General features: G+C 50.7%; 1 protein-coding gene across 1 annotated transcript in view; it reads left to right on the top strand.

The window, feature by feature from the left end:
* The window catches only part of LOC148810305 (transforming growth factor beta-1-induced transcript 1 protein-like), a gene marked incomplete at its 3' end in the record, with an annotated part of 23,273 nt that extends 13,690 nt beyond the window's left edge, over positions 1-9,583 (top strand). Inside the window, exons 2-8 of the mRNA XM_088909102.1 lie at positions 2,013-2,185; positions 2,279-2,340; positions 3,794-3,927; positions 6,402-6,516; positions 7,712-7,796; positions 9,105-9,287; positions 9,410-9,583. Coding sequence (XP_088765228.1) covers positions 2,013-2,185; positions 2,279-2,340; positions 3,794-3,927; positions 6,402-6,516; positions 7,712-7,796; positions 9,105-9,287; positions 9,410-9,583 — 926 coding nt within the window. The remainder of the gene's footprint in view (positions 1-2,012; positions 2,186-2,278; positions 2,341-3,793; positions 3,928-6,401; positions 6,517-7,711; positions 7,797-9,104; positions 9,288-9,409) is intronic.
* Between the last annotated feature and the right edge of the window lie 35 nt (positions 9,584-9,618).

Below are 9,618 nucleotides of genomic sequence, written 5' to 3' on the forward strand. Positions count from 1 at the left end.
TTCCCTCTCCCCTCTGATCTCTCCTCTCTCCTCTCTCCCCTCTCTCTCCTCTCTCCTCTCTGATCTCTCCTCTCTCTCCTCTCTCCTCTCAGATGCTCTCCCCTCTCCTCTCTCCCTCTCTCCTCTCTGATCTCTCCCTTCTCCTCTCTCCTCTCTCCCCTCTCCTCTCTCCTCTCTGATCTCTCCCCTCTCCCCTCTCCTCTCTGATCTCTCCCCTCTCCTCTCAGATGCTCTCCCCTCTCCTCTCTCCCTTCTCCCCTCTGATCTCTCCTCTCTCCTCTCTCCTCTCCACTCTCCTCTCTCCTCTCTGATCTCTCCCTTCTCCTCTCTCCTCTCTCCCCTCTCCCCCTCTCTTCCCTCTCCCCTCTGATCTCTCCTCTCCCCTCTCTCCCCTCTCTCTCCTCTCTCCTCTCTGATCTTTCCCTTCTCCTCTCTCCCCTCTCCCCTCTCCTCTCTGATCTCTCTCCTCTCTCCTCTCTGATCTCTCCCCTCTGATCTCTCCTCTCTCCTCTCTTATCTCTCCACTCTCTCCTCTCTCCTCTCAGATGCTCTCCCCTCTCCTCTCCCCCTCTCTCCTCTCTGATCTCTCCCTTCTCCTCTCTCCTCTCTCCTCTCTCCTCTCTCCCCTCTCCTCTCTCCTCTCTGATCTCTCCCCTCTCCCCTCTCCTCTCTGATCTCCTCTCTCCTCTCAGATGCTCTCCCCTCTCCTCTCTCCCTTCTCCCCTCTGATCTCTCCTCTCTCCTCTCTCCTTTCTTATTTCTCCACTCTCCTCTCTCCTCTCTGATCTCTCCCTTCTCCTCTCTCCTCTCTCCCCTCTCTCCTCTCTGATCTCTCCCCTCTGATCTCTCCTCTCTGATCTCTCCCTTCTCCTCTCTCCTCTCTGATCTCTCCCCTCTGATCTCTCCTCTCTCCTCTCTGATCTCTCCCCTCTGATCTCTCCTCTCTGATCTCTCCCCTCTCCCCTCTCCTCTCTCCTCTCAGATGCTCTCCTCTCTGATCTCTCCCCTCTCCTCTCTCCTCTCAGATGCTCTCCCCTCTCCTCTCTCCCCTCTCCTCTCTCCTCTCTCCTCTCTCCTCTCTGATCTCTCCCCTCTCCCCTCTCCCCTCTCAGATGCTCTCCTCTGATCTCTCCTCTCTCCTCTCAGATGCTCTCCCCTCTGATCTCTCCCCTCTCCTCTCTCCTCTCTGATCTCTCCCCTCTCCTCTCTCCTCTCTGATCTCTCTCCTCTCTCCTCTCTGATCTCTCCTCTCTGATCTCTCCCCTCTGATCTCTCCTCTCTCCTCTCTCCTCTCTCCTCTCTTATCTCTCCACTCTCCTCTCTCCTCTCTGATCTCTCCTCTCTCCTCTCAGATGCTCTCCACTCTCCTCTCTGATCTCTCCCTTCTCCTCTCTCCTCTCTCCTCTCTCCCCTCTCCCCTCTCCTCTCTGATCTCTCCCCTCTCCTCTCTCCTCTCTCCTCTCTGATCTCTCCCCTCTGATCTCTCCTCTCTCCTCTCTGATCTCTCCCTTCTCCTCTCTCCTCTCTGATCTCTCCCCTCTCCTCTCTCCTCTCAGATGCTCTCCTCTAATCTCTCCTCTCTCCTCTCAGATGCTCTCCTCTCTGATCTCTCCCCTCTCCTCTCTCCTCTCAGATGCTCTCCCCTCTCCTCTCTCCCCTCTCCTCTCTCCTCTCTGATCTCTCCCTTCTCCTCTCTCCTCTCTGATCTCTCCTCTCTCCCCTCTCCCCTCTCCCCTCTCCTCTCTCCTCTCAGATGCTCTCCTCTGATCTCTCCTCTCTCCTCTCAGATGCTCTCCTCTCTGATCTCTCCCCTCTCCTCTCTCCTCTCTGATCTCTCCCTTCTCCTCTCTCCTCTCTCCTCTCTGATCTCTCCCCTCTCCCCTCTCCCCTCTCCTCTCTCCTCTCTCCTCTCTGATCTCTCCCCTCTCCTCTCTCCTCTCTGATCTCTCCCCTCTCCTCTCTCCTCTCAGATGCTCTCCTCTCTGATCTCTCCCCTCTCTCCTCTCTCTCAGATGCTCTCCTCGCTGATCTTGAAGGCTCCACATCTCCTCTCTCCCGACGGCCAGTGCTGCTGACGGACCCCCCTGCCCCCCCTGACCCTGCTGCACCCCCCCTGCAGGCCCCCGCCGTCTCCAGAGACTCTCCCCAGCCCTGCCCCCCTCCCCCCGCCTACACCCCTCAGCAGGTAGGCCTGTCATTGGTCAGTGAGGTGGGCAGTTGCTTAGCGACGCGGTGATGGACAAGCCCGCTGTAACCCCGCCTCTCTCTGTGCGTTCAGACAGTTTCTTCTGCAATGAAGACGAGCTCTGGTCCCAGTCCTGAGCCCGACAAGCTCTACAGGTAGGTAACAAGCTCTGTGCACCTGGGTACCCCTCTACCTGTCTGTCCGTACACCTGTATACCCCTCTAACTCTACCTCTCTCTCTCAGTGCAGTGTTAATGTCCTGGAGTGTCCAGTCAGTGTGTGTGTATTAACCCCTCTCTCTCTCAGTGCAGTGTTAATGTACTGGAGTGTCCAGTCAGTGTGTCTGTATTAACCCCTCTCTCTCAGTGCAGTGTTAATGTACTGGAGTGTCCAGTCAGTGTGTATTAACCCCTCTCTCTCTCAGTGCAGTGTTAATGTACTGGAGTGTCCAGTCAGTGTGTCTGTATGAACCCCTCTCTCTCTCAGTGCAGTGTTAATGTACTGGAGTGTCCAGTCAGTGTGTCTGTATTAACCCCTCTCTCTCTCAGTGCAATGTTAATGTACTGGAGTGTCCAGTCAGTGTGTGTGTATTGACCCCTCTCTCTCAGTGCAGTGTTAATGTACTGGAGTGTCCAGTCAGTGTGTCTGTATTGACCCCTCTCTCTCTCAGTGCAGTGTTAATGTACTGGAGTGTCCAGTCAGTGTGTCTGTATTAACCCCTCTCTCTCTCAGTGCAGTGTTAATGTACTAGAGTGTCCAGTCAGTGTGTCTGTATTAACCCCTCTCTCTCTCAGTGCAGTGTTAATGTACTGGAGTGTCCAGTCAGTGTGTCTGTATTGACCCTTCTCTCTCTCTCTCAGTGCAGTGTTAATGTACTGGAGTGTCCAGTCAGTGTGTGTGTATTAACCCCTCTCTCTCTCTCAGTGCAGTGTTAATGTACTGGAGTGTCCAGTCAGTGTGTCTGTATTGACCCCTCTCTCTCTCTCAGTGCAGTGTTAATGTACTGGAGTGTCAAGTCAGTGTGTCTGTATTGACCCCTCTCTCTCTCTCTCTCAATGCAGTGTTAATGTACTGGAGTGTCCAGTCAGTGTGTGTGTATTAACCCCTCTCTCTCAGTGCAGTGTTAATGTACTGGAGTGTCCAGTCAGTGTATCTGTATTAACCCCTCTCTCTCTCAGTGCAGTATTAATGTACTGGAGTGTCCAGTCAGTGTGTCTGTATTAACCCCTCTCTCTCTCTCTCTCTCAGTGCAGTGTTAATGTCCTGGAGTGTCCAGTCAGTGTGTCTGTATTAACCCCTCTCTCTCTCAGTGCAGTGTTAATGTACTGGAGTGTCCAGTCAGTGTGTGTGTATTAACCCCTCTCTCTCTCAGTGCAGTGTTAATGTTCTGGAGTGTTCAGTGTGTGTATTAACCCCTCTCTCTCTCAGTGCGGTGTTAGTGTACTGGAGTGTCCAGTCAGTGTGTCTGTATTAACCCCTCTCTCTCTCAGTGCAGTGTTAATGTACTGGAGTGTCCAGTCAGTGTGTGTGTATTAACCCCTCTCTCTCTCAGTGCAGTGTTAATGTTCTGGAGTGTTCAGTGTGTGTATTAACCCCTCTCTCTCTCAGTACGGTATGTAAGCCGCGCTCCCCTCGCTCTCCAGACCCCCCGGCGTTCAGCTCGTCCTCAGTACTGGGGGGGGGGCTGAGTGAACTGGATCACCTGCTGCAGGAGCTGAACGCCACTCAGTTCAACATCACAGGTCTGTCTGAGGAGCATCTGGTAGTCTCTGTCCACGTGTGTGAGTGTGTGAGTGTGTCTGTGTGAGTGTGAGAGTCTGTGAGAGACTGTGATTGTCTGTGATTGTCTGTGATTGTGAGAGTCTGTGTGTGTCTATGTGTGTCTGTGAGAGTCTGTGAGAGTCTATGTGTGTCTGTGAGAGTCTGTGAGAGTCTGTGTGTGTCTGTGTGAGAGTGTGTGTGTCTGTGTGAGAGAGTGTGAGAGAGTGTGTGTTTCTGAGTGTGAGTGTGTGTGTGCGTGAGTGAGTGTGAGTGTGTGTGAGTGTCTGTGTGCGTGAGCGAGTGTGAGAGTGTGTGTCTGAGTGTGAGTGTGTTGTCTGAGTGTGAGTGTGTGTGTGTGAGCGAGTGTGAGAGAGTGTGTGTGAGTGTGTGTGAGTGTGTGTGAGAGAGTGTGTGTGAGAGTGAGAGTCTCACAGTGTGTGTGAGAGTGTGTGTGTGTATGTGACAGAGTGTGTGTGTGAGAGAGTATTTGTGTATATATATGTGACAGAGTGTGTGTGTGAGAGAGTGTGTGTATATATATGTGACAGAGTGTGTGTGTGAGAGAGTGTGTGTGTGTATATATATGTGACAGAGTGTGTGTGTGAGAGTGTGTGTGTATATGTGTGACAGAGTGTGTGTGTGAGAGAGTGTGTGTGTATAGATGTGTGACAGAGTGTGTGTGTGAGAGAGTGTGTGTGTGTATATATATGTGACAGAGTGTGTGTGTGAGAGTGTGTGTGTATATGTGTGACAGAGTGTGTGTGTGAGAGAGTGTGTGTGTATAGATGTGTGACAGAGTGTGTGTGTGACAGAGAGTGTGTGTGAGAGAGTGTGTGTATATATATATGTGACAGTGTGTGAGAGAGTGTGTGTGTGTATGTGTGAGAGTGTGTGTGTGAGAGAGTGTGTGTATATATATGTGATAGAGTGTGTGTGTGTGAGAGTGTGTGTGTGTATATGTGACAGAGTGTGTGTGTATATGTGACAGAGTGTGTGTGTGAGAGTGTGTGTATATATATGTGACAGAGTGTGTGTGTGTGTATATGTGTGAGAGTGTGTGTGTGTATATGTGACAGACTGTGTGTGTGTGAGAGTGTGTGTATATATGTGACAGAGTGTGTGTGTGAGAGAGTGTGTGTGTATATGTGTGAGAGTGTGTGTGTGTATATATGTGACAGAGTGTGTGTGTGAGAGAGTGTGTGTGTGTATATGTGTGAGAGTGTGTGTGTGTATATGTGACAGAGTGTGTGTGTGAGAGAGTGTGTGTGTGTATATGAGACAGAGTGTGTGTGTGAGAGTGTGTATATATATGTGACAGAGTGTGTGTGTGAGAGAGTGTGTGTATGTGTGACAGAGTGTGTGTGAGAGTGTGTGTATATATGTGACAGAGTGTGTCTGAGAGAGTGTGTGTGTGTGAGAGAGTGTGTGTGAGTGTGAGAGTGTGTGTGTGAGTGTGTATGTGTATATATTTGACAGAGTGTGTGTGTGAGAGAGTGTGTGTGTGTATATATATGTGACAGAGTGTGTGTGTGTTTATATGTGTGACAGAGTGTGTGTGTATATATGTGACAGAGTGTGTGTGAGAGAGTGTGTGTGTATGTGTGAGAGTGTGTGTGTGTGAGAGTGTGTATGTGTATATATGTGACAGAGTGTGTGTGTGAGAGAGTGTGTGTGTATATATGTGACAGAGTGTGTGTGTATATGTGTGAGAGAGTGTGTGTGTGTGACAGAGTGTGTGTGTGAGAGAGTGTGTATATATATGTGAGAGAGTGTGTGTGTGTGAGTGTGTGTGTGAGAGAGTGTGTGTGTATATGTGACAGAGTGTGTGTGTGAGAGAGTGTGTGTGTGTATATATATATGACAGAGTGTGTGTGTGTATGTGTGACAGAGTGTGTGTGTGAGAGAGTGTGTGTGTGTATATATGTGACAGAGTGTGTGTGTGAGAGTGTGTGTATATATATATGACAGAGTGTGTGTGTGAGAGAGTGTGTGTGTGTGTGTGAGAGAGTGTGTGTGTGAGAGAGTGTGTGTGTGAGAGTGTGTGTGTGTGAGTGTGTGTATATGTGACAGAGTGTGTGTATATATATGTGACAGAGTGTGTGTGTGAGAGAGTGTGTGTGTATATATGTGTGACAGAGTGTGTTTCTGACAGAGAGTGTGTGTGAGAGAGTGTGTGTGTATATGTGTGACAGAGTGTGTGTGTGTATATATATGTGACAGAGAGTGTGTGTGTGAGAGAGAGTGTGAGTGTGTGAGTGTGTGTGTGACAGAGTGTGTGTGTGAGAGAGTGTGTGTGTGTATATATATGTGACAGAGAGTGTGTGAGTGTGTGAGAGTGTGTGAGTGTGTGAGAGAGTGTGTGTGTGTATATATATGTGACAGAGAGTGTGTGAGAGTGTGTGTGTGTGTATGTGCCTCTTTCTGTGACCCAGGTGGGCTCGGTTCTGTTCTGCAGACGAGATCCTGGCGCAGTTCCCCTCCAGTAAGAGGGATGACACTGGGGAGAAGCTCAAAGAGTTCCAGTCCGGAGTGGCCAGAGACAAGACTGCGCCCCCTAGCCACACCTCCAGGTACTGCAGGCCGTGCTGGAGTCCAGTCACTGTCCAGTCGGAGTCCGGTCAGTGCTCCTGCGTCTGTCAGTCCGTGCTGGTGTCCAGTCAGTGTCCAGTCAGTGTTCAGTCACTGTCCAGTCAGTACTCCGGCGTCGGTCAGTCTGTGCTGGTGTCTAGTCAGTGTTCAGTCAATGTCCAGTCAGTACTCCTGAGTCAGTCAGTCTGTGCTGGTGTCCAGTCACTGTCCAGTCAGTACTCCTGAGTCGGTCAGTCTGTGCTGGTGTCCAGTCAGTGTCCAGTCAGTACTCCTGAGTCGGTCAGTCTGTGCTGGTGTCCAGTCAGTGTCCAGTCAGTGTTCAGTCACTGTCCAGTCAGTACTCCGGCGTCGGTCAGTCTGTGCTGGTGTCTAGTCAGTGTTCAGTCAATGTCCAGTCAGTACTCCTGAGTCAGTCAGTCTGTGCTGGTGTCCAGTCACTGTCCAGTCAGTGCTCCTGCGTCCGTCAGTCCGTGCTCGTGTCCAGTCAGTGTCCAGTCAGTACTCCTGAGTCGGTCAGTCTGTGCTGGTGTCCAGTCAGTGTCCAGTCAGTACTCCTGCGTCGGTCAGTGTGTGCTGGTGTCCAGTCAGTGTCCAGTCAGTGTTCAGTCACTGTCCAGTCAGTACTTCTGAGTCGGTCAGTGTGTGCTGCTGTCCAGTCAGTGTCCAGTCAGTACTCCTGCGTCGGTCAGTCTGTGCTGGTGTCCAGTCAGTGTCCAGTCAGTACTCCTGAGTCGGTCAGTGTGTGCTGGTGTCCAGTCAGTGTCCAGTCAATGTTCAGTCAGTGTCCAGTCAGTACTCCTGAGTCGGTCAGTCTGTGCTGGTGTCCAGTCAGTGTTCAGTCAGTGTCCAGTCAGTATTCCTGCGTCGGTCAGTGTGTGCTGGTGTCCAGTCAGTGTCCAGTCAGTATTCCTGCGTCGGTCAGTGTGTGCTGGTGTCCAGTCAGTGTCCAGTCAGTATTCCTGCGTCAGTCAGTGTGTGCTGGTGTCCAGTCAGTGTCCAGTCAGTATTCCTGCGTCGGTCAGTGTGTGCTGGTGTCCAGTCAGTGTCCAGTCGGTATTCCTGCGTCGGTCAGTGTGTGCTGGTGTCCAGTCAGTGTCCAGTCAGTATTCCTGCGTCAGTCAGTGTGTGCTGGTGTCCAGTCAGTGTCCAGTCAGTAACCCTTAGTCTCTCTCCCAGCTCAGTCAAGCCCTCTGCCACCTCAGCCACTCTCGAGCTGGACAAACTGATGGCGTCTCTGTCAGACTTCAAAGTCCAGAACACGGTGAGTCTGTACTCCAGGTGTGTGTGTGTGTCTATACAGTGAGTCTGTACTCCAGGTGTGTGTGTGTCTATACAGTGAGTCTGTACTCCAGGAGTGTGTGTGTGTGTCTATACAGTGAGTCTGTACTCCAGGGGTGTGTGTGTCTATACAGTGAGTCTGTACTCCAGGTGTGTGTGTGTGTGTGTCAATACAGTGAGTCTGTACTCCAGGTGTGTGTGTGTCTATACAGTGAGTCTGTACTCCAGGTGTGTGTGTGTGTCTATACAGTGAGTCTGTACTGCAGGGGTGTGTGTGTCTATACAGTGAGTCTGTACTCCAGGTGTGTGTGTGTGTGTGTCTATACAGTGAGTCTGTACTCCAGGTGTGTGTGTGTGTGTCTATACAGTGAGTCTGTACTCCAGGTGTGTGTGTGTGTCTATACAGTGAGTCTGTACTCCAGGGGTGTGTGTGTCTATACAGTGAGTCTGTACTCCAGGTGTGTGTGTGTGTGTGTCTATACAGTGAGTCTGTGCTCCAGGTCTGTGTGTGTCTGTATATACAGTGTGTACGGTGTTTGTGAGTGTACAGTGTGTGTATATACAGTGTGAACAGTGAGTGTGTACAGTGTCTGTGAGTGTACTGTGTATGTATATACAGTATGTACAGTGTGTGTGTACAGTGTGTGTGAGTGTTCATAGTGTGTTTACATACGGTGTGTACAATGAGTTTATATACAGTGCATGTGAGTATACAGTGTGTATATACAGTGTGTACAGTGTGTGTGTACAGTGTCTGTGAGTGTACAGTGTATATACAGTGTGTAAATTGTGTGTACAGTGTCTGTGAGTGTACAGTGTGTGTATATACAGTGTGAACAGTGTGTACAGTGTATATATACAGTGTGTGTACTGTGTGTACAGTGTGTGTATATATACAGTGTGTGTGAGTGTACAGTGTGTGTATATATACAGTGTGTGTACTGTGTGTGTATATATACAGTGTGTGTATATATACAGTGTGTGTACTGTGTGTACAGTGTGTGTATATATACAGTGTGTGTGAGTGTACAGTGTGTGTATATATACAGTGTGTGTACTGTGTGTACAGTGTGTGTATATATACAGTGTGTGTATATATACAGTGTGTGTACTGTGTGTACAGTGTGTGTATATATACAGTGTGTGTGAGTGTACAGTGTGTGTATATATACAGTGTGTGTACTGTGTGTACAGTGTGTGTATATATACAGAATCTCCTGTACCCGTGTTGTTGCTATGGAGATCTTGAAGATCCTCCACACACTAGCCCCGCCCTCTGCCTCTCCTCTAGCCACCTCCTCCTGTCACTCAACCTGTGCTGACATCATCGCGGCAGGCAGCCCCGCCCCCACAGAACCCCAGTGGCTCATTGGACAGCATGCTGGGGCTCCTCCAATCAGACCTGAGCAGGCAGGGCATCACCACCACAGCCAAGGGCACCTGCTCAGCCTGCCAGAAGCCCATCGTGGGACAGGTCAGTGTGTGTGTGTGTGTGTGTGTGTGTGTGTGTGTGTGTGACCCTGTCCCTCTCTCTCTCTGCAGGTGGTGACTGCGCTGGGACAGTGTGTGTGACCCTGTCCCTCTCTCTCTCTGCAGGTGGTCACTGCGCTGGGACAGGCTTGGCACCCGGACCACTTTGTGTGCAGCGAGTGTCAGGCTGAGCTGGGCTCCAGCACTTTCTTCGAGAAGGATGGGAAGCCATACTGCGAGAAGGACTATTTCAGGCGCTTCTCTCCACACTGCGCCCACTGCAGCAAGTCCATCCTGCACGTGAGTCCCCCACTCTGACCCCTGACCCCTGACCC

Source organism: Atractosteus spatula (genome assembly GCF_055471065.1).
Source record: "Atractosteus spatula isolate fAtrSpa1 chromosome 5 unlocalized genomic scaffold, fAtrSpa1.hap1 SUPER_5_unloc_1, whole genome shotgun sequence".
Taxonomy (NCBI): domain Eukaryota; kingdom Metazoa; phylum Chordata; class Actinopteri; order Semionotiformes; family Lepisosteidae; genus Atractosteus; species Atractosteus spatula.